This window comes from Lynx canadensis, chromosome D4, assembly GCF_007474595.2.
Source record: "Lynx canadensis isolate LIC74 chromosome D4, mLynCan4.pri.v2, whole genome shotgun sequence".
Classification (NCBI taxonomy): domain Eukaryota; kingdom Metazoa; phylum Chordata; class Mammalia; order Carnivora; family Felidae; genus Lynx; species Lynx canadensis.
Window position 1 is genome coordinate 86,198,237 of NC_044315.2, and position 24,229 is coordinate 86,222,465.

The following is a 24,229-nucleotide window of genomic DNA, read 5'->3' on the forward strand; positions in this document are numbered from 1 at the left end:
TCCAGGCTCTGAGCTGTTGGCCCAGATCCTGATGCGGGGCTCAAACTCACAAGCAGTGAGCTCATGACCTGAACCAAAGTCAGGTCACTTAACCGACCAAGCCATCCAGGCACCCAAACATTTATTCATTTTTGAGAGACAGAAAGAGACACAGCACGAGCAGGGGAGGGACAGAGAGGGAAGGAGACACAGACTCTGGAGCAGGCTCCAGGCCCTGAGCTGTCAGCACAGAGCCTAATGCAGTGCTCAAACTCACAGATCACGAGATCATGACCTGAGCTGAAGTTGGACGCTTACCCGACTACTGAGCCACCCAGGCGCCCCAAGGATTTTCCATTTTTAATCAAGAGATCAAAGACGTTGCTTAAACTGAAATGGGAGATACTTAGTGTGATAAAATTCCAGGTTTTCTAACATCTCGAGCCTTGTGAGACCGTGGAATGTGGTCCCTGCAGGGAAGGGGCAAATGATTCCCACCCCACACCCCATAGCTTTTTACCTGCAGCAGTCTGAAGGTGGCCTGTCTAGATTGCTTCTAGTTTTATGGTCACCACTTATGTTTTCTTACTGACTGTGGGCTGCTGTTTGTTGTCTAGTTGTGGAGGACATCAACAAGCGCAGAGAGCCGCTGCCCAGCCTGGAGGCTGTGTATCTCATCACTCCGTCTGAGAAGGTAAGTCCCGCCCCCAGAAGAGCTTTGGCTAAGGTTGCACGTGCTGGCTTGGTGCAGAGCATCTGACATTTCTAGGTTAAGCGCGCATTTAACACACTGCTCTGATTAAGCGTGCAGTCCACAGACACGGAAGGAGGGGTACAGTGTGCAGTCGGGGTGCATTAAGCTCTCTCAAACACAGCTGCTGTCCAGAAGGCTGGGTCCGGGTCTCTCCAGTTTCCCCCACATGCAGTCCCTCTCCGGGGAGGAGACCCTCTGTGTCTGAGTAGTGACTCATCTCCGCAACTCTGGCATTCTATAATTTTGGGTCTGTTTTGTCAGTATCCAGGTTATGGCAAAATTGACCTGTCTTATCATTTTAGGGGGGGATTGGTTCAAACCGGTGTCCAGACCAGATTCACCTCCTTGCTTTTGTTTGATAGTTGCCTTAGGTCTCTTAATCTGTATAAATTCCTGCCAGTTTTCCATTCCTTTCTTTTCACTTTTGAAAACTGGCTTACAGCTGAGTTTTTGCAGATGCAACTAAATTGCCAGCACTTCATCAATGTGAGTTTCCTGGAAGGTTTTTGACCACTTTCCTCTTTTGTGAATATCTTCTCAGGAACCCAAGTTATAGTGGCTCCAAAGAACTGATGCGGTCTTCTGGAATGAGCTAAGGAGGATTTTGTTCATCTAAACTCTGAAACAGTCCTACTTTTAAGGCTTCAGAATTCTGTTGTGGCCAAACATGAATTCTACATTAAAAAAATCCCCTGCTGTTTTGTCCAGGCAGCTTGGATTTAACCCAGTTCAGATATAGGTCCACATTTGCTGGCAGAATTGGATTCAGTTCCTTCCTTTTCTCCCCCCTCTACAGTCTGTCCACTCTCTCATCAGTGACTTTAAGGACCCACCGACCGCTAAGTACCGGGCTGCTCACGTCTTCTTCACTGACTGTAAGTAGGGCTGGCAGTTCCCACCCCTGTCCTTCCAGGTTAGCGTCTCTGCACAGCAAGGCTGGTCAATAGGGAAGAAATGGTTCTTGCCACGTTTCTCCTGATCTTTTATTTTCTCTTCAGAAGATAAATTGCCTAAGAGAGAAAAATAAACACACGCAAATACAAACCTACTCAGTCATGCCGTCCTTCCTGATGAAAAATAGCACCTCTTCTAAGGACTAGAGGGCTGAGTGCTGAGAAGAAATGTCCGATGCTAGCTTTGATGTTTCACTGTATAGACTTCCAGATATCACCGTAAACTGTAGTGTATTTCCATCAGGTTTTCAGCTACAAAGATAGTCCAATCCAGTGGTGATTGTAGCAGACAGAACCTGCGTCATCATCCTGGGATTCATTTTCTTACTTTGTGGAGGTTTTTTGCACAGGGAGCCTCATGCAGAAGCGTCTTGGTCACTCTTTGTTAATAGCAAAGAGAGGGGTGGCCGAGCTGGCTAGCTAATGAGTTCAGCAACAACAGTGCACCCTCCGTTCCTCTCTTTAGGGAAAGTCCCACAGAACTCGCCACTGAGAAAAGGAGGAAGGGTTCTTACGAAGAATAATTGTTTACTATCTGAATTCGGGTGAAAAACAGAGCAGGAACGTGACATTAGTAATAATAAACCAAAAAAGCATTTCTGGGAATCCGAAGCCATATGTTTGGCTCGGGAGAGCCCTTGGCAGTCCTGGTTTCCCCACAGGTGGGTCTCGTGTGCGGCTGACTTCCTTCAAGGGTCCAGGAGAACTGCCTGTACTGCCTTTCCCGCCGGTTTCAATTTTCTTCCTTATATTTTTCATTAACATGTCAGATGTGTGGTGTTTGTTCGTATCATAGGCCCTTTTCTTATCCCCTTCTTAATCTCTTACGGGTTTTTTTTTTCCTTTCCCTGATATCAGAAAGTAGTTTATTAGCTCTCAAATCTCAATCTTATTGCCATTTGTTTCTCTGTTATATGTGGAGGGCCTTTTAGGTGGCTTTACATTCCCTTTATACCTGATAGTCAGTGGATATCTTAGGATGGGACGAACACTCCGGTTGCCTTCTTGAAATCCTAATAAAATAAAAACCCCACCAGACGTGTGCAACTGCTGAAATGAAGCAGCAAGCGGACAGGAAAGCCTGCTGTCTTTTGTCATATTCTTGCAGCTTGTCCAGATGCCCTGTTTAATGAGCTGGTGAAATCACGAGCAGCCAAAGTCATCAAGACTCTGACGGAAATCAACATTGCATTTCTCCCCTATGAGTCCCAGGTGAGGCTGAGTGGGGTGTGCATGGAAAATCTGGATCCTCACTGCTCAATCAGGAACCCTGGCAAATCCTGAGAGGGGTGTGTGTAGTGAGGAGAGGTGGGGAGGAAGATTGTGTATTCAGAATTGCCGAATGACGTGCATAAGTGGCTGTTGATGGAATGGAAGCAGAGTTCCTCAGGGGTCTGCCCGATGCCCTCATCTTACTCTCCGGTTATTTCTGACTTTTTTTTTTTTTGTCAGCCCTCACACCTTTCTTTGTATGCATTTCATCCTTGCTCGCAGCGTTCACTCCTGCTGGCTGACTCCTTGAATACCCAAAAGGTAGCCAGTCCAAAATGAGCAGGGAAGGAGAGCAGGGGAAGGGATCAGACAACACCCATCTGCTGCACAGGAGACTGGTTTTCGCAGAGATAACCTCCGCTCACACTCTGCTGGAGGAGCAGATGGTAGCCTTCGTCATTGGCTGTTAACACTTCAGATGCCAGAGCGCCGCCACAAACCTCTCCCCTTGGGAAAATTGTTAAGCTAGAAAAGGTGAAGCTGATTGTGAGAGAGTATACAAAATTTTTATCTTAGTTTTGCAAGATTGGTGAACGTGTCTTCTCCCGGCAAACAAGAAGCAAAAATAACAGGACTCCTAGGCATTTTGCAAAAGGTAAAAGATGACTGGCGTATTGCGTCTTTATAGATCAGCTTCTAGACACCAGAGAGTGACCTGTTCTTAAGTAAGGAGGGATGGAGAACATTCAGTGTGAACTTTTTTTTTTTTAAGTTTATTTATTTTGATGGGCGGCGGGGACTGGGTCAGAGAGAGGAAGAGAGAATCCCACGCAGGCTCTGTGCTGTCAGTGCAGAGCCGGACACGGGGACTCAGACTCACAAGCTGTGAGAGCCGAGATCAAGAATTGGTCTCTTAACCGACTGAGCCACCCAGGCGCCCCAGTATAGCATGAACGTTTAAAGACAGTGTCTTTCCCTTAGTGCTTGACATAAAGCCTGTTCCTAGCTTGAAGGCAGGAATTTTTTTTTCTCTGTGTGAGCCCACCTGGATTGGGCTCACACAGAGAGTGTATTCAACCAATATTACATTTCATGTATTTTGAAAAAGTGATAAATTTGTTTTTAACCTCAGGTTTTGTAGAAGATCAGGGTAGTTTATATAAGTGAGACTTCGAGAAAATACTGATAGCTGATAAGCTAGGTAATTTAAGAGGAGATGTTAAACTGCTAGAATAAGAAGAAAAATACAACATATTTATTATAAGGATAGGAAATTATTCAATCCATAAAAATCTTTATTTGCCCACAGTCACAGATAATTTCCAGCTTGTCCCTTACTTTATAAAAACTTACAATGGCCTATGAGGGTTTACACTACCCTCCCCTCCTGTTCTTCTGGCCTCATTGTTCATCAGACAGTCTGGGGACATGCCTGCCGCAGAGCCTTGGCATTAGCCGTTCCTTCCATGTGAAAGCCCCCTACTGGTCCTCACCTCCTTTAAGCCCTTGCTCCAACATCACCTTTTCAAGGAGGCCTGGTGTCCTCCCTGTCCAGTCCCCCAGGACTTCTTCCCCTGCTGAGTTGTGTTCTCACACACTTACCAGTTTCTCACATATCATGTAATTTACTTGTCATTATGTTTATTGTTTATTGTGTGCCTTCTCCTGTAAGACTGCAAACTCCTCGAGGACAGTCATGTTTTGGTCACCAATAGTTCCCAAGTGTTTAGCACAGTGCCTGGTCTGCAGCAGACACCCAGCACATATTTGTAGAATAAATGAAAACATGTTCTACAGACTCACTACCAAGGTTGGAGAAAACTCCCGAGAGCTCACCATTTTGCACGCTAACATGATATATATATATGTGTGTATATATATATATATTTTTTTTTTCCCCTTATTTCTTTTCCTTTTCAGGTGTATTCCTTGGACTCTGCTGACTCTTTCCAGAGCTTCTATAGTCCCCACAAGGCTCAGATGAAGAACCCTATACTGGAGCGCCTGGCAGAGCAGATTGCAACGCTGTGTGCCACCCTGAAGGAGTACCCGGCTGTGCGGTATCGGGGGTAAGGCAGCGGGCCAGTCTGCCTTCAGTGGCCTCTCGTGTGTCCACTGGGCGAGGAGCTTCCTTTTGCCCTGAGATTCCTCTGGCAGTTGTCCTAAGAGGGTTAAGATTTGAGTGTTCTTGCATTTATAATTCTTCCAGCGTTTTTGATATTCTCTAAATTTTATTGTGAAATATAGTGCATACAGAAAAGGTCATGAAATATATATATTCAGTTACTTAATAGCTAAATTTGAACCCCTGTGTAACCACAACCCAGGTTTCCTGTGGGGTTTTTTTGTTTTTTGTTTTTTGTTTTTTTAGCTCTTTCCAACCTTTAAAAACAAACACTATCTTTGCAGAAGGTGTCCCAGAGTAAGATAAAATACAAGGACAGTTCTCCAAAGGACATATTCCCCAGATTCTATAAGTCATTCACGTTATTACTTACCTGCTGTGTACTTATCCTGAAGACACAGTCCCTGTCCTTAGGAGCCCTGATCTGGAAGGGTAGGTAGCATGCTTACCAACACGTGTGTGTGTAAGCTGTGCACACCCAAACTGCGGCCCTGCAAGACCAGTGCTTGAGGGCAGTATAAGCTGAGGGCTAGGGCATCCCAAGTGGGGAGACCCCTTGGAGCTGAGAGACCAGAGGTGACATTTAGGCTAGGTCTTGAAGGGCAGGTTCAGATTCCAATAGACCAATGAGGAGTACAGGGCATTTTGTGTAGACAGTTGGCCCTTGCCATTGGGATGCGCAAATATTTGGAGTTGGGAAAACAAAGGATGAGTTTGAGGAGGGTTGGCAGTCTGGCACAGTGTCTGTGTAGGGCAGTGGGGCAAGATGAAGCCGCTCCTAGAGGCCCCGGATGCCAGGTTTGGGATTGTGTCGGTCAGTGGTTCTCCCTGGGAACCTTTGGGGGATTTGCACAGGGGAGCGAGTGCAGTGCTGTGGGAGTGAGAGCAGCAGTCAGGCAAGGAGACCCAGAAGGGGTGGCCACTGTAGGAGGAGTGCTGAGGATCAGCATGGCCCCCTGTCCTGCCTGCCTCCTCGTCTGCTGGAATGTGCAGCCATGGAAGAATACCTCCCTCTATTCTTGATGTTTCCTGACAAAAGCCTGTGGAAGTTCAGAAATGGGGGGCTAGGCCATAGCTTCTGACAGGGTAAGGGGAGCTTGGAGTTCATTTGGGAGGAATGGGGCTGGGAACAGAGCTGCTTTAGCGCTGCGCCTGGCCAGGTGGCAGCAGCCACACTCTGTACAATCGGGAGGGGCCCCAGGAAGTGCTGTCAGGCCTGGCCAAGGGGAAAGGCCCACAGGGTCTCACTTGTACCTTTCTGGCTCCGCCAGCAGAGGCGCCTGGTGGCTCTGTCAGTTAAGCACCAGACTCTTGATTTCAGCTTAGGTCATGATCTCACAGTTCCTGGGTTCGACCCCCCCTGTCGGGCTCTGTGCTGACAGTGCAGAGCCTGCTTGGGATTCTCTCTCTCCCTCTCTCCCTGCCCCTCCCTTGCTTGTGTTCTCTCTCTCTTAAAATAAATAAACTTAAAAAAATATGTATCCCCTGCAACAAAACAAAACAAGATCAAAGGAAATTTGAATTGTGGGAAGTGAGAGAATCAGGTGGGTCAGGCTCGGACAGGCTGATCACGGGAAAATGGTGGATGGCCGGTACCCTCTGTTGAAAGGTGGTCATTTTTCTGAAGCCAGTTGGAAAGATTACTTCTGTTTTCATCTAGATAGTTGTTGTTTTTTTTTTTTTTTTTAGGTTTATTTATTTTGAGAGTGAGCAAGTGAGTAGGGAAGGAGCAGAGAGAGAGGGAGAGAGAATCCCAAGGAGGCTCCACTCTGTCAGCACAAAGCCCAGCGTGAGCTGAAATCAAGAGTCTGACACTTAGGGGTGCCTGGGTGGCTCAGTTGGTTAAGCGGTGGACTTCAGCTCAGGTCATGATCTCATGGTTTGTGAGTTCGACCCCGCATCAGGTTCTGTGCTGACAGATCAGAGACTGGAGCCTGCTTCAGATTCTGTGTCTCCCTCTCTCTCTCTGTCCCTTCCCTGCTCTCACTCTGTCTCTGTCTCAAAAATAAATAAAGATAAAAGAAAAAAAAAAAAAGAGTCCGACTCTTAACCGACTGAGCCACCTGGACACCCCTAGTTGTTGTTGTTGTTGTTGTTGTTGTTGTTTTTAAGGAATTAGGAAATCATTTATGTTCCAGGCACTGAGCAAATCTTTTTATTTTATTTGTCACTTGAAATTATATACGTAATACATGACTATATTCTCAGTGTAGAAGAACAGTTCAGGTGAACCTCGTCTCCCTTGACCCTCCTTGCACTGTTTGGCCTTCCTCCCTGAGGCAGTCAGTGCCAGCAGTTGGGTGCACGGGCAGTTCACCCTATGTCACTCCTCCTTTGTCAGGGAATATAAGGACAATGCTTTGCTGGCTCAGCTAATCCAGGACAAGCTCGACGCCTACAAAGCCGATGACCCAACAATGGGCGAGGTAAGTCTGGACTTGGTCCACGTGGTTCTCTTGCCGATTGACCATAGTGTTTGTATGGCATTCCTGGGGACAGCTTGGTTCTGTTGCTCACAGAAAGTGCCTGGTGCCACTGTTCCTGCACATTGGCCTCCAGGGAGATGCTCAGGCCCTTGGGCAGGATGATAGAGATTTTTCTCAGTGTAGCCGCCGTGACCAACCTGTTTCTGTTTGCTGGGACTTTCCAGTGTTAGCACTGAAGGTCCTGTGTCCTGGGAACCCCCTCAGTAGTACAGTACCTAAACCGGAAAATCAACACCAGTACCATCTCCAGCCCTTAATCCCACTTCACTAGTTTGTACACGTGCTCGCACGTGTGTTCAGTTCTGTGCAATTATATCACATGTGTAGATTCATAGAACCACCACAGCAATCCAGACAGAGCTGTTCCATCACTGCAAATCCCAGGTCCTGGGAACCCCCTTGGTCCCAGGCCGACTGGATGGTGGGTCACCCTATTTGTACCCGAACCCAGATGGTACTCTCTTTCATAAGCTCACCTTGGAGCCCAGCCACAGTTTTGGACCTGCTTGAAAGGATGCTCATTATGAGATAGACACATTGGATTTTTGCATGGTGTGACTGGTGTTCTCGTCAAGCAGCAAATGGACTAGTCAGTGCTATTTTAGTAGGTTTTATCTCAGAGTTCACTTCCTGGGGCTACTTTTACAGGGGGACAGCCACGCCAGTGGGAGAGGCTGGAGTTGTATGGGTGGCTTGTGAAAGTCTTCCCCTGTGTCCATCCTTCCAGGGCCCAGACAAGGCGCGCTCCCAGCTCCTGATCCTGGACCGCGGCTTTGACCCCAGCTCCCCCGTGCTTCATGAATTGACCTTTCAGGCTATGAGTTACGACCTGCTGCCCATTGAAAATGATGTATACAAGTAAGTGTACACACCCAGTGTGGCTTTGCAGACAAACCAAACGCACCTCTTTCATCCTAGGGAATGCGGGTATGTTGATACAGTCTTGCTAATAAGCCTGCAAGCTTTTCTGTGGGTTCCCCAAGTCCACTTGGCATTAGCAGCCAGGAACTGGTGCCCCTTGTGGGGGAACAAGAGCTTTAGAACTTTAGTTCACGGCTCACATCACCTCAGCTCAGAGCCTGCTTGGAGGTGTTGATATGTTGGTGTGCGCGCGTGTGTGTGTGTGTGTGTGCGCGTGTGTGTCTGTCTGTGCATGCAAACGGATGCATATCTTATTCAGGGTTCAGACTTCTTAGTTATAGATCGTGAAATATGATGATGATAAAATATGTCACCAGCAGTTTCTTACTGACCTTTATTTGTAGAAGAGCTGTTTTCTTCATTATAATAAACATTTTCTTGGTAATAGTCATCCGAAACTTAATTTCTAAAAACGAGTATTTGTTTTTTTGGAAACAGACTGTATTATTTTCATGTCTTTTATTTTATCCTTTATTTTATAACATATTTTAATCATAAAGGTAGTGGTTTCAAAATGAAGGTTCTAAAAATATGACTGAATCTCAGTTTTCTTCCCCGTTGGTGCCTGTAATTCTTGCTTTCCTTTAGATGTTCGTGATTTCACATGTAAAAATACGCTGAGGACCTGTTGCAGGCAGCCGATTTTAAAACTGAAAATTTAGGTACCACACATTTGCGGATGGTATCCCAGTCCTTCCCAGGGAGGAGTAAACGTGATCTTTGCTTTTCCCTTACGAGTCGTTCTGAACCCACCTTTAACCTAACTTGAGCACGTACTAGCTAACCCTGAAGATTTTAAAACAGCTTCAAGTCCATTGCCTTTGATTAGAACTCTGGGTCTCTACCTTCCCGAGAAACTGCACCGTGTCAGTGCCGATACAGCAGACCTGATACGGACCATGCCCCATCGGATGGTCAGGGGGCCTGTGGTAAAATCCTCCGTGTGACAGCTGTCTGCTGAGGACTATAAGCTCTTATCTGTTACAAATCAGAGGGAATTGGGTACATTTTGTGGGGACATATCCTCTCTAGGTACGAGACTAGCGGCATTGGAGAGGCCCGGGTGAAGGAAGTGCTCCTGGACGAGGATGATGACCTCTGGATAGCGCTGCGCCACAAGCACATCGCGGAGGTGTCCCAGTAAGATCCCTTTGCTCCATCCCTCCCCAGGGACCTCAGCCAGACCTCAGCCACCCCTGCCGCCCCAGCTCCAGGGCTCACTCCGTAGTACAGGGTGAAACCTTTCCCCAGATGGCAGTTGCTAATGTGCACGTTCTGGGCACTTGCACAGAGCTGGTCAGTAGATGAATTTGCCAACATGCTAACCAGTGATGATGACTCCCTTCTGATCTCAGCTCGAGTGACACCAACTTCACTGAGTGAGAAGATCCATTCTGTGTTCAGGTTGCTCTTAGGATTTTTAGAAAACATCTGTAGCTCTCAGGAAATGCTTTATCAACACTGAACATTTAAAGCCGATTCCTTCCATTGAAACGCCCAGATTCTACTACATCAATTTGATTTTCTTTTATATAGCCAGTGTGTAATCTTCTTCCCCTTTTGTCTTACCTAAAATTTCTAAGGAAGAGCTGTGCCTTGAATCTGTGCCTATTGAATCTGTGCCTTGCTCTCAAAATGTTTCAAAATGTTTGTAACACCTGAATGTTGTTGTTGTTGTTGTTTTTAATGAGAGAGAGAGAGAGAGAGAGAGAGAGAGAGAGAAAATATCTCAAGCAGAGTCCACGCTCAGCTCAGAGCCGGACACAATCGCACAACCCTGGGATCGTGACCTGAGCCAAAATCAAGAGTCACATGCTCAACCTACTGAGCCACCCAGGCGCCCCATAACAACAGACTATTTTATAAGACCTTTATGCTATCGAGAACAATTCTACTTTTGCAAAAAGATATTTTCTGGCTGTTACATTGAGTTGGTGATAGTCTTAGGAAATTCACAAGGAAGCAAGAAAATAAGACAGCCTTGGATAGTTCAGTTCAGAAAAGTAGTCCCCAAACTTTTTGGATCACTCAACCTTAGGAAAATGTTGATTCACATTTCCAATATGTGAGTTTGTTTATGAATTTACTAGTTTATATTTTACAGTATATACAAAAACACAAATTTGAAAAAGATGGAGTAAAATAAACATAAATAGAAGTACTAATAATTCCTTCTCTTGAACCATCCTGTACACCTCCTCTGGAGACCCTGGTTGAGATATATTGGTTAGGAGGGGCACCTAGGTCGCTCAGTGGCCTAAGCATCCGACTCTTGCTTTTGGCTCAGTTCATCATCTTATGTTCTTGATATTGAGCCCTGCATCAGGTTCCGTGCTCACAGCATGGAGCCTGCTTGGGAGTCTCTGTCTCCCTCTCTCTCTGCCTCTTGCTCTTTCTCTCTCTCTCAAATAAACATTAAAAAAATAGAATATTAGGAAAACAATGTATCCCTCTCTCTCCTCTTCAAAAATCACTGTAAGTACATACCTTCGTGGCAGGAAAAGTCACCATGTATTCCTAAAGGAAGAATCTTGCACCACTAGTATAGGACTTGGTGTTGCTGTGAAACTTAGTTGCCTCCTTCTGTCTTCCAGGGAAGTCACCCGTTCTCTGAAAGATTTTTCTTCCAGCAAGAGAATGAATACCGGAGAGAAGGTAAATGCATCCTAGAGCTCCAGTGCCCTTTAGGCTAATCCCGGTCTTCCCTCTGGGAGCCGGCCGGCAGGACGCTTCCTTGGCACAGGATTAGTGAGCCAGGGGGTCATCGTCCCTGCTTCATCTAATACCGTTTTGTCTTGTTTTTGTATTCAGGATTGAGATCAGGTGCCCCTGTCTTTTGATGTTCATAGAGATCTTCATTTTGTTACTCTGAGGATTGATATTTACGGTTTTAGATCATGCGTCAGCTTAAGCCAGAAGAACCCTGAAACCTTTTTTAGCTTGTGGTGGAATTAGAACTCAACTTGCCTGGTCCTTTCCTTATCCTGACTGTTCATCGGAGGTAGCTTAGCCATCTTAGTCAAGGGAAATGCACCTCTGATTGTGTCACTCCCTTGCTTAAAACCATCTGGTGACTTTCTGTTCCCAGCAGAATCCAGCCCCACCCGTAGACACACCTTATAGCATTGGGCTATCAGGCCCCCCAGACTCTCAGGTCTGCCCCCCACTCTCTGGCACCCACGGCCTTGCTCCATCCATGCCTGAGTTCCTTGCCTGGGGCTTGCCTTGTCAAGTCCTGGTACTTTGGCTCAGGCATCGTTTTCTCAGGGAAATCCTCCCTGCTCCTCCCTGGACTAATGAGGTACCCCTCCACTGTGCACCCACACTCCTGATTCCCTCGAAGAACACTAATCCTCTCAGTCGGAATGACTCCTCTGCTAGATGGTAGCTCCACAAAGACAAGAATTTCTTGTTTGTTTGTTTGTTTGTTTGTTTTTGTTTTTTGTCTTATATCTCCAGCACCTAACCTGGCACGTAGTAGTAATTCAACAAATTTTTGTTGGATAGAGAGGGATTAGGTGAGTCACATGGTTACCAAGTAAACAGACCCCTGTGACCTGTCAGGATGCACATCCCGGCCCTTTCCCACCTTGCTCCTTCTTTCTACCTGTCTACACAACTGCAGCCCTTCTGCTGGGATGAAATGTGAACTCAGTTTCAAGACTGCTTGAGCTGAGTATGCAGAAGAACAGTGTGGAGAAGAAAAATTGCTCTTTCCTGGCAAGAATTATGCTCTCAGTAACTTTCTAGTCCAATAAATAAAACATAATTGCGACACTTCGGAGTTCAGTTCCCTACCTAGAAGATAGTCATGGTATTTGAATCAATAATTTTTTGAGCCAGAGGCCTGGAAGTCTAAACCCACAGTGATCTCAGGTTTAACAGATTGATTTTGAGAGTTTCCGAGCGTGCACTTGGGAAGTCTGGTGCTGGCTGCTGTCCTGCCCTGGACCTGCCACCCTTGCACAGCCTCTTAGGTCAGGGCCATTAGAGTGAGACCATATGTTTTCCTTTCCCTTATAGACCACCATGCGGGACCTGTCCCAGATGCTAAAGAAAATGCCCCAGTACCAGAAAGAGCTCAGCAAGGTATGACAATCCCAAATGACTGATTTGAATCTTGACTGTAATCAACTTCAGTAAGACCTCTCAGAGCCCCACTGCACTGACTGATCCGCTGAAATCACAGGTTTTTAATCAACTTCTGGTTTTATTAGGAAAAGCTGAAAGACTGGACCGACAACTTATTTCCTATGACTTTCTTTTCTCCTCTTCGTCTGTTTTCTCTCTTTATCCTTCAATCCCTCACCTCACGAGCCTCTCCCCTGGGCTGCTTAAGTATTCTTACGGCGTGGCAGCTGGACTCCACGAGTGTGAGTGACCGAGGGAGAGAGCCAGGAGGAAGTCACTGTGCCTTTTCTGTCCTGACCTGGGGTGTCCTACATCATGTCCTCCACACTCTCCTTTAGAAGCAAGTCACTGAATCCAGCCCACGCTCAAGGAGAGGGGAATTAAGCTCCACCTCCTAGAAGGAGGGGTAACAAAGGATTTGTGGACACATTGTGGAACCATTATGCCACCCTACCCCCATACAGGATTCCTTCATCTGCTTGACTCCTTTGGAATGCGGTTTGCCCCTACCTCTCCTGACACAGAACTTTCTGGCGTGTTCTGCCATGTTTGTCTTCTGCTTCAATGCATGTTTTACCTCCTTTACGAGGCTGGAGACTCCCTGGTGCATTGCACAGTGTTTATACATAGTAGGTGCTCAGTTTATGCTTCATGCGTCCGTGAGTGATTTCTGGATCATAAACTCTGCTTTTTCCTAGTATTCAACCCACCTGCACCTGGCCGAGGACTGCATGAAGCATTACCAAGGCACCGTGGATAAACTCTGCCGAGTGGAGCAGGTAGGACCTTTTCCTTCTCTTTCTGCCATCCCCGTTGACCCAGCTGAATTTTAACATGTGACTTTGAACATCCTGCAGAATCATAGGATAGAGAGATGGGGAAGTCTGCTAGATCATGTTGTCTCAACTCTGGAGCCAATGCACTTCCGCTCTCAATGGTAGGGATTAGACTGGTCTGGAATGCTGTGCTGTTTGGATTTTGCATGTCTGACTCTCCACAGGCTCCCTGGAGTGTCTGAAGAGAGATGTCTGGAACTCTGAGCCCTACACTGACAGGGCTGGCTGAGGTTTATATTCCGAGTGTATTTTCCTCCTGTGGTGGCCACACCGGTTTTGGAAACCTAGATGAGAGAAACTAGGGTAGTAGCATGTCAGAAACTCACCACAGCCTCCCTGATCATAAGTAGGACTGAAAGTCAGCAGTTTGCGGTTTGAACTCTGTCTCTGTCACTGGTTTGTTTGATGTGCCTGTTTCTGCTTTGCTTTCCTCATCTGCAAAGGGAAATAACAATGCTGCCATAGTTTCCAGGAGTGTTGTGTGGAGTCACTAATCCTGGCCCTCCGTTCTCCAAGCGAGAACTTCACTCAGCTAGGGTCTGCTTCCATGGGAAGGGAGGGCATTTGAATGTGAAGCCTCAGCAGGAATGAACAACTCAAGTCCTTGGTGTGAAGCTAAGATCTACACCGTCCGGTGTGATGTGACGAGCCAGCTTAGGTTTGTCAGACCTGTCCTGATTTCTTGGCTCTCTTCTAAGGGGCAGTGGCCCCCTAAAAACCCATCAGTCTCATAGCTGATCTTGACAGGTGCAAGGTCCTCTCCAAAAGAACTTGACTGTCCAGAAAACAGGTTATCCCTACATCAGTAAAAGTGAAGTTGGGATGAATCCTTGGAAGTGTACATTTTTTTCAGAATTGCTCCGTGGTATTTGTTGAACCGGTTATGTTTAATTTGACCTTTAGAGAGTATTAGATTTGGGTCCGGCTAAACAAACGGCTGTTGAGGCTGGCAGTGGCTCTGAGAGGTGAGAAGGCCTGGGGGCACCCACCTTCCTTGACCCAGACAGACCTGGGTAACCTCAAGGTCCTGATGGTTATGGACTCGTGGGATCTTAGAGAAAAAGGGAACCTTCAGGCGAGCCCTGTGTGGGTTCCCAAGGGAGTTGCAGCCTCTGGTCTCTGAGAACAGAGTAGAATGGTTGTTGATTTGCTGAGGCTGATGATGTGCCTTCTCCAGCCTGTCGACAGCCGGTCTGACTCTTGCCTGAGTTGGGAAGTGGGGCTGTCATTGTGCTCTCTCTCCTCTTCCTTCTTTGGCCAGCCCTTCTCTCCTCCTTCATCTGCCTGGGTTGGGTTTGCAGGTTCTAGAGCCCTTTTTTCCTACTCATCTTAAAAGTGGTTGGAGGGGCGCTTGGGTGGCTCAGTTGGTTGGGCATCGACTTCAGCTCAGGTCATGATCTTACGGCTCGTGCGTTTGGGCCCTGCATTGAACTCTGCTGACAGCTCAGAGCCTGGAGTCTGCTTTGGATTCTGTGGCTCCCTCTCTCTCTGCCCGTCTCTCTCAGAGCCATTCACCCTCTGTCTCTCCTTGAAAAATAAACATTAAAAAAAAAAAAGTGGGTTGGAAAATTAAAAACAGGTTAAAAAATGCAGAGTAGTTAAAACTCAAAAGGCGTGTCCTTCAGAGCCAAAGGGAAGCACAATGGGGAGAGTCTAGCTAGGCAGGCGCCCCTTAAGATGCCAAAGCTCTTCATGTGCGGGACGTGCCACTGACTCGGCCGCGATCCCTCAGCAGAGCTCTGTACCTCTAGAGGCCCCACCGGAACGGAGGCTTGACCTGAGGACGTGGCCCAGGTGCACGGACACTCACCCGAAGGGAGCAGCCTACTTTCAGACAAGATGGCAAAAAAATCAACGATGGTTTCTGTTTTTTGCAAATTGAACCCCGGGGCTGTCATCAGTTCTCACTGGCGCCACGGAACGTAGTGCTAGTGACGCCAGTGCAGATTGGTGCATTGTGGGAGCAGAAAGGACCTTCCCTAGTGAAGCGACCAATCCTATCTATGGTCTACAATCGTCTAATTGTTACCATCCGTCCAGACTGTCACTGGAGTGGGGCCAATATGGTGTGTTTTCTGCAGGACCTGGCCATGGGCACGGATGCCGAAGGGGAGAAGATCAAGGACCCTATGAGAGCCATCGTCCCCATTCTGCTGGATGCAAATGTCAGCACTTATGACAAAATCCGCATCATCCTTCTCTACATCTTTTTGAAGAACGGTAGGAACGACGGGCTGGAGAAGAAGGGATAGGTGCTCTCTTGGGCAAGTGAAGTGAGGGAGAGAGAGAAGACAAAGTAGGAAAGTTTAGGAGACACGGAAAGGTGTATTATTTAGTAAGGAGATCCCAGGGGCTCTTGACATTGGGGAAATGAAGGTAAATCAGTTGGAACTAGAATTGAATTCAAGAGTTAAGAAAGGTGAGGCGTCTATGGAAGAGGACGGGTGGGGGCAGGGAGAGCCCACTGACAGCAAAGCCAGTTTGTGAGGGCTTGTCCGCCAGGTGCTTTAACTTGCATCACGTTAGTACTCTCCATCTTTAAATAACTGATTTTTACCCACATCACAGTTGGGTTACCGTCCACTGTGCAGATGGACACGGAGACTCTTGACTTTGATGTGGGCAGGGGTGGGCAGAAATGGCTGGGAAGCAGAAGACGGATGGAAATACAGACCACGATGGGGCAGTTGCTGAAGGTCACAGCCTGGGACAGAGTGGCTTGAGTGGAATGGAAATCTTGATTTTGTCTTCATCTTCCAGTAAAGTTGATGCGGTCGGTGAAGACTCATTTCTACAAATCCTGAGGAGGAGAAGGGGCACCATCCCCCCTCAAGCGATTGGCTCTGCTTCTGAGTGTGTGATGTGCAGTGGCTGGGTGTGGTGACAAGGGTTTTGTTCTCTCAGGCATCACTGAGGAGAACCTGAATAAACTGATCCAGCATGCCCAGATCCCCCCAGAGGACAGCGAGATCATCACCAACATGGCACACCTGGGGGTGCCCATCGTCACTGACGTAAGGGGCCAGTCTTGCATGTGGGGAGGGAGAGGCAGAAGGGAAGCTGGCATGTCTTATCTGTTCTCCCCTGAATTACTTAAGGTGGCTTAAGATACATACACTCAACATTGAGGAAGAGAAAACATAAAATCAGAGGAATAAAGGGATAGATGTAGTAAAATAGAAGTGAAACTCCCAGAACCAAGACGTGCACATCCAGGAGTTGCACAGAGTCATTAAATCTGCGTTGAGCCAGCCCCAGCCCACGCCAGCTTCGTCCCCCATGTCTTGAGCTCAGTCTGGCCGTGTCTTTGCACACCTGGGCCCAGCATCTTCTGTGAGAGCGGGAGCACAGCGCTTAGCATCAAGCGGGTTTGCCACTTGGTTTGTCACTGAGCCAGGCCAGGGCAGGGAAGCCTGACCATGCAGTGCGCTCCAGAAGAGGCTGGGGGCCAGAGGACTCCAGAACTTGAGGAAGAGGCCCGAGCACTCTTTGAAGCTCTCTGCTAGGAACCTTCCCGTGCACCTGCTTCCTGTGAGGAGTCCCTCACTCAGCAGTGCTATAAAGCTAGAGTTGCAAATGCGCTTCTTTTGGAATCTCAGAGTCAGAAACTTTGTCCCAGAGCCCAGACCTGAGACCTGTAACGGGTGGTTTGGTGTTTTTTGACCCTTGTTCAAGAGGGACCCAAATGGGAATGGAGATGGCTTACCGATGCACCCCAGACTGTTGAAGCAGAAGCAAAGACCAAGTCCTACACAAAGCTGCCTTTTCTCCTATAATCAAAAACAAAACTTTTTTTTTAACTACCAGGATTTTTTTTTTTAATGGTGCTTCTGTGTTTGACCCGCATTTGCCGTTTTCCATGGCTTTAAAGAACCGAGTTTGCTCCAAGGGGCACATGCTGGACTTTTCCAGGAAAACCTCTCCCACTTAGCCTCTGCTAGCGCTGACTCTCTGAAGGGAGTGCTCTGGAGCGATTTCCAGAGGCCAGCAAGGTCGCCGGGGCCCAGGTGACCCATGACTCTGTCTAATTTTGCGTGTGTTTGTATTCAGTCCACCCTGCGCCGCAGGAGCAAGCCAGAGCGGAAGGAGCGCATCAGTGAGCAGACCTACCAGCTCTCACGGTGGACTCCGATCATTAAAGACATCATGGAGGTCAGCGAGGGAGGGGTGTGAGGATGTGTGTGGGACAGCCCGGGCCCAGAGCTCTTCACTTACAGGCCCAGAGGCCTCCAGCTTCACCTGATGTGGGGTGATGGTGACAGCCTGGGGTTATCTGTCCCTGAGGATCTGTACCCAGTCTCGGGGCTCATTTAGGCCCCATAGCCTTGTCCTGAGGGTTTAGGAAGAACAGCCCCCAGAGGCCGCTAGATGCAGATCCCCATGATCCATATGACTTAGCCCCATAGGAGAGACCCCTCAGTGGTGCCGTATCCAAAGAACCAAACAGATCCCAGCATCTGCAGGTCACATGAGTCACAAACACCACACTAAGGGTGCGGGTATGGAGGGGCTTTCAGGATTCACCCGAGCCAGCCCCTCCCTAAGCCTCCCTGTCAGTCAGGGACCCCGCCCTGCCAGGCATGTTTCTGCCTCTGCTCTTCTGTTCACATCCATCCCTTGCCTGCAGTGCTGTCCCCTTCCACTTCTGAGCCCTGCCTTCCTTCAAAGTCCCCGTCAGGTCTCACCGTTTGCATACACCGCCCCCGTCTGACCGCCCAGCACCACGGAGCCGCCCTGGACTCCTGTAGCATGTATCGGAGATGCCCTTTACGTATATGTATCTGCTCAGTGTTTGGAGTCAGCTCTTTATACCTTGGCCTGTGCCCTCAGCTGATGTGTCCTCTGGGCATAGCAGGTGTTTTGTATTTGTGAATGTGAGGTGTCCCTCTGCTCCTCGCCTATAGCATGAAGAAACCCTGCTTAGAATCCTGCCCCACTGGATCTCCAGGGTGGGTCTTAGAGGCACCCTGTCCAGCTCCTGCTGTCCACAGGCGGACAAGACTGGGGTCCGGACAACGAAGGGGCTTTCCCAGAATTCCTTTGTCAATCCACGCAGTCCAGGTGTTCTGCTGAATTATGAGTTAAAATAAGTGTATTTTAAATATATATAGTGAGTCAGCTTCCTATTTTTAAAACCCACAAACCAAAGGATGGGTGAACATGAGACATCTAGAAACCAATTAGATTTCTTTGTAATGTAATTAAAGCCCACCCCTCTGTCTCATTCGCTCCTTTGTTCTCTGCTCCCTTTTCCTACCCCGCTCCGCAGTCCCCTGGAGAGACATGTGCGTAGGCTTCACATGGTAGCTGCTAAGAGGAGTGGAGATTTCTAGGCAGCGGGAGGTGCCTAGCTGGCATCCACCCACTAGATGATTAGACCCTTGGAAAACTGAGGATGTAAAGTCTTGTCTTGCATGAGAGACAATGCCTGTGCCGAGTTTCTACAAAACTGGTGGCAAGTGTCAGGAATTTTTTGGAATGCAACATTTATAACCTCATATAGATGTAAAAGAAAAGAAAAAAATTGGAAGGGAAGCAAGAAAAATTAATGCACTTTTTTGGTCTTATTTGTTTATTTTGAGAGAAAGAGTGAGCGCTCGCAGGGAAGAGAGAACAGGAATCCTAAGCAGGCTCCACACTCAGCACAGAGCCCGACGTGGGGCTTGAGCTCACGGCCATGAGATCATGACCTGAGCCGAGATCAAGAGTCGGACACTTAACCGACTGAGCCACCCAGGCACCTCGTGTTTTGTTATTTATTTTTTATTTGGGGGAGAGCACAGGTGGGCTAGGGGCAGAGAGAAGGGGACAGAAGATCTGAAGCAGGCTCTGTGCTGACAGGCTGACAGCAGTAAGCCTGATGTGGGGCTCGAATTCATGAACTACAAGATCATGACCTGAGCTGAAGTCGGTCCTCAACCACCCAGGTGCCCCTTGTTATTTTTAAGGTTTATTTACTGGGGCTGCTGGTGTCTCAGTCAGTTAAGCACCCAACTCTTGGTTTCAGCTCAGGTCATGATCTCACTGTTTGTGAGCTTGAGCCCCGTGTCAGGCTCCGTGCTGGCAGTGCGGAGCCTCCTTAGGATTCTCTTTCTCCCTCTCTCTGCCCCTCCCCTGCTCATGCGTGCTCTCTCTCTCTCTCTCTCAAATTAAGATTAAAAAAAAAATTTTTTAATAGAGTTTATTTAGTAATTTCTATACCCAACATGTGACTCGAACTCACAACCCTAAAATTAAAAGTCACATGCTCTTCTGATTAAGCCAGCCAGGTGCCCCATTGCAGTTTTTGTTTGTTTGTTTGTTTGTTTGTTTTCTAACTGCAAGGTCGTTAAGGTCTTCTTCACGAGCAGACCTACGGACTTTTCTCCATGTCCATGCTGAGTGCCGTTTTGGGCCCCTGCAGCAGGCAGCAGGGCAAAGGAGCTCTGGTTGTTGCAGATTTGGCCATGTCGCTTTGCCAAGTGACTTGTTCCTTGAATCATCTCGCCTTGGTTCTGTCAGCCCTTCCCAAACAAAAGGCAAGCCTAGTATCTGTCTCTTTTCTTTCCAGGACACTATTGAAGACAAACTCGATACCAAGCACTACCCGTATATCTCCACCCGCTCCTCTGCCTCCTTTAGCACCACCGCGGTCAGGTGAGTGGGAGTGCAGAGCAAGCAAGTGGGAGAAGGGGGACCGTCGCTGGGTGGTTGTCGGCCGCACGGTGGTCCTGGTGTGACACAGCATCCACAAGAACCCTCCCCCGGCTTCTCGCCACAGCCAGAGTGCAGGCCTGGTGCTTGGAGCAGCCCATGAGGCCCTTCACTCTCCAGCTTCCCACTCCTCTCTGACTCATCCCTTACTCCTCCCGTTTTTCTCTCCACTTCTGCCACGCTAGCCGCCTCCTCTGCCCGTGTCAGGCATACTTCTGCCTCAGGACCTTTGCACTTGGCTTTACCCTCTGCCTCAAATGATCTGTCCCCGTACATTTTCAGGACTTGTCTCTTATCTCCTTCAGGCCTTTAAAATCAACCGTTACTTTGCCCTGTCTTCTCTAACTACCCTGTTTTAACATCGCACTACACCAGTGTTCCTAGCAGCATTACTCATAATAGCTCAAAAGTGGAAACAACCTAAATGTCCATCAGCTGATGAATGGATAAACAGAACATGGCATACTCATACAATGGAATATTATCCAACCAAAGGAATGAAATACTGACACGTGTTCCATGGATGAAGCTTGGAAACATTGCACTAAGTGCAAGAAGCTAGTCACAAAAGTCCACATGTTGTGTGATTTCATTTGTTTGAAATGTCCAGAATGGGCAAATCTGTAGAGATAGGAAGTAGATTAGTGGTTTCCAGGGGCTGGGGATGGGGGTGGGGTGGGGGAATGGGAAGGGACTGCTAAAGGGTATAGGGCTTCTTTTTGGGGTGATGAAATAGTCTAAAATTGATTGTGGTGATGGTTTGCAATTCTGTGACTATACTAATAAGCATTGAATTGTACGCCTTTTTTTTTTTTTAAGTTTATTTATTTGGGGCGCCTGGGTGGCTCAGTCGGTTGAGTGTCCGACTTTGGCTCGGGTCATGATCTTACAATTTGTGAGTTCAAGCCCCCCACATCAGGCTCACTGCTGTCAGTGCAGAGCCAACTTCGGATCCTCTGTTCCCCTCTCTCTCTCTGTCCCTCCCCCACTTGTGCCCTTTCAAAAATAAATAAATATTTTTTTAAGTTTATTTAATTATTTTGAGAGCGAGAGAGAGAGAGAGAGAGAGAGAGAGAGAGAGAGAGAATCCCAAGCAGGCTCATGTACCTGGTGACACTCAGACATTTCTCAGCTTTGAGATGTGAGTAGACAGCAATCCATACTTCTGTCCCTGGTTCTCCAACACTGTGGGTTTTCTTAGTTGCCTGTGGTGCCTTCCAGGGTCTGTTTTCAAAAGCTTTTCCTCTTGTTCCCCTCTTTGCCACGCATGTGGAAACCTTCCTGCTGTGCCCTGCGATGGCATCGGTAGGCATTTTGCCCCTAGACTCTCGTTGGCCTCCCTCATCGGTGTGGTCCAGGCTGTTCCCTGGCCCGCAGTGGCATCAGTTACTTTTCCTGAGGTGGCAACCTCAGAGCCAGGTGCTACTCGGTTTTTGTCTGTCAGCAAGAGCTTGACGTGGCTCCTGAGAACATTTCAAGGCTGAATGAACATTTGAGCTTGGAACAGGAGCGCCACTAGCTCCAAAGAGGGCATCCCGGGGCACCGGAGTAGCTGGCAGTTCCCAGGATGAACCCTCCACATGTACCTCTCTATCCCCTGCTCCTGCTGTGCCCACCCATCTTTGTCCTCCACGCCCGGCCTGCTGGGCTCACTTTTAGACCTTCCCTTGGGCCCAGGCCAAAGGTCTGTGGCACCTGTGGCATTATGCATCCCCTCTGATGCCAGTAGAGGCCAAATGTTTATTGCCAACATTGGAGCAAAATACGAAATCCCCAGTGTTGCCCTGGCCAGGCCGGTGACAATGGCATACTGTCAGATGACTCTCTCTGTGTTGGCCCATGTGCACCCCTGGCACCTTCAGGATTTTGGAAAGTGACTTTAATGCTGTCGTAGTCAGGGAGAAGGGCAGAGATTTCGCTAGAGACTTGGCCTCCTTGTTTTGCTTTGATTTTTGTTTTCTTTTCCCCATTTTCTTAACCTGTAAGCAACCCATTTCTCATTGTTCCTGAGGACAAGGTGAAGACCTACTAACAGACGCCCAGGGGCAGAGGAGACACCTTTGGGAACTGTCCCACCACCGAAATGCCTGTCTTTCAGGGGGCAGCTCAGTGTCATGTCTTCTGGGAAGACTTTTCCAATGATGCCCAGATGACGCTAGAAGGCGTGCATGTCCCTGTGGCACCGAGCCCCTCCATCGCAGCACAATCCTGACCTTCCTTCTCCCCGCCCACCCCAGTTAAACCGCGAGCTCTCGGTGGGCATGGCTGAATCTTGCCGAGGGTTGGCACCTTGGTGCTGGGGGAGGCCCTGATCAGGTGAGGTGCTCGCTGTGTGAATCAGGGTGTACCAGCCTGAAGACGGGCCTTGACTCCATCGTCACTGCTCACTGCCAGCAGAGTGTCCCAGACAAGCCTAGAAACCTGTACGCTGGAGGGCGGAAGCTGACGACCATCACGAGGGGCAAAGCTGTGGAAGGTGACACGTCACACTTGAAAGCTGACTTGAGCCTGCCTGTCACCTACATGCTTCCAAGAGAGTGACGAGGTCACAGCATGGGTAGCCCAAGCACTTGATAATTTGCACAGCAGTTCAGTTCAACCAACACTTACTACTACTCTGTTTTGGTCACTGGTGTACAGAGCGAATGTGTAAACAAGTCATTGAGGTATGAAGTGATAAGTCCTCTGAGTGCAGATAAACATAATTAATCTCTCTCTCTCTCTCTCTCTCTCTCTCTCTCTCTCTCTGTCTCTCTTCCCCCTTCCTCCCCCTCCCCCCCCCCCAGCGCCCGCTATGGGCACTGGCATAAGAATAAGGCCCCAGGGGAGTACCGCAGTGGTCCCCGCCTCATTATTTTCATCCTTGGGGGCGTGAGCCTGAACGAGATGCGTTGTGCTTATGAGGTGACCCAAGCCAATGGAAAGTGGGAAGTGCTAATAGGTGAGTGGGGGCATGTGTTCTAGAGGGAAGGGGCTGCTTCATCGCACTTCGATCCATTCCATGCTTTGGTGTTTCATTCTCTCTTCACTTCTCCATTGCCCCTGCAAAACATAGTCTCTAGACACGTTCGGGGATGGCAGCAAAGGGGCGAAGGGTTCTTTCCTCGTGTCTGCACTGTGTCTCATGGTGAGAGGCAGCTGCAAATGGTGGGAAGTGCCTGATCACAGACACCGACAGACCCAGGCTCCCATTCTTGCTCGGCCACTGCCAAGTGGGTTACCTTGAGCAAGCACCCCACCTCTCCATGTTGCGATTTCCTTACCCGGCCAAATGGGGTTGTGAATACCCGCTTACAGCTTTGTACTAGGCCCGAGGTGGGACTTGTCTCTTTGCTGGCATTGGGCCTCCTGTTCAGAAGACGCTCAGTGAATGGAAGGTAAATTATCGCCCCCTCCTTTACCTGTCAGTTGCAGATAGACAGACACAGTGTGTGGGCAGATACTGCCCGAAACACACGGGCCTGACTCCTGGACTCTGCTGAGGGTTCCCCATCAATTCCGGTTCCTACGACTCCTAGGTCTGCTATGTACCCTTTCTGGTATTTCCTGCTGGTTTTCCAGAAGAAAGGAAGCAACTCGTTAGACCTGACAATGCAGCGGAAGATTTTATACCTTTTTCCTGCCTGTAGGAGCTTCCAGTTTCTAGGGCTGGAAGGGGAAGAGTGAGCTGAGGAAAATCACGCTTTCTCCAGACGCCTTCCTTTTGCCCCGTCTTGCCCTTAACAAAATGGATTTGCACCTGCCTGGGGCTGCCTCTTGACATTGACTGACCCAAGGCTATGAGCACGTACTGCCCTGGCCTTTCCCCTGATCTCTAGAAGATGTGTCAGTTTTACACCCCTACTTCGGGGTGACCAAATTCCAGTGTGCCCGGCGCTCTCAGAGTGAGCAGGTCCTGCAGACCAGTCCACGTGGCCATTCCTGGTTGTGTCAAGATGGACCTGTTACTGTCAACCCCCTTTCTAGATACCACACCATTCAGTGGAGAGATTGGATATCCTCTCCCTCCCCTCCCCACTCCCTGGAGCTTCCCCAGTGGGTCACCCTTTCTCCCCGTATCGTTTTTTCCTTTTTGTTACATAGACGCTGGGATAAAGCTCTCTCTGTCCCCTGCTCGTGTGTATGTTGCATGCACGTGT

The 24,229-nt window shown here is 48.5% G+C and overlaps 1 protein-coding gene across 2 annotated transcripts in view; it reads left to right on the top strand.

Moving 5' to 3' along the window:
• Positions 1 to 24,229, top strand: part of STXBP1 (syntaxin binding protein 1) — a 74,596-nt gene that overhangs the window by 42,506 nt on the left and 7,861 nt on the right. For both annotated transcript variants that reach the window (XM_030293659.2, XM_030293660.2), the window contains exons 4-18: positions 597 to 673; positions 1,530 to 1,608; positions 2,795 to 2,898; positions 4,819 to 4,967; positions 7,365 to 7,449; positions 8,237 to 8,367; positions 9,463 to 9,570; positions 11,025 to 11,085; positions 12,454 to 12,519; positions 13,260 to 13,340; positions 15,479 to 15,617; positions 16,302 to 16,411; positions 17,448 to 17,549; positions 19,948 to 20,033; positions 22,877 to 23,031. In XM_030293659.2, the coding sequence (XP_030149519.1) occupies positions 597 to 673; positions 1,530 to 1,608; positions 2,795 to 2,898; positions 4,819 to 4,967; positions 7,365 to 7,449; positions 8,237 to 8,367; positions 9,463 to 9,570; positions 11,025 to 11,085; positions 12,454 to 12,519; positions 13,260 to 13,340; positions 15,479 to 15,617; positions 16,302 to 16,411; positions 17,448 to 17,549; positions 19,948 to 20,033; positions 22,877 to 23,031 (1,533 nt within the window). The remainder of the gene's footprint in view (positions 1 to 596; positions 674 to 1,529; positions 1,609 to 2,794; positions 2,899 to 4,818; positions 4,968 to 7,364; positions 7,450 to 8,236; positions 8,368 to 9,462; positions 9,571 to 11,024; positions 11,086 to 12,453; positions 12,520 to 13,259; positions 13,341 to 15,478; positions 15,618 to 16,301; positions 16,412 to 17,447; positions 17,550 to 19,947; positions 20,034 to 22,876; positions 23,032 to 24,229) is intronic.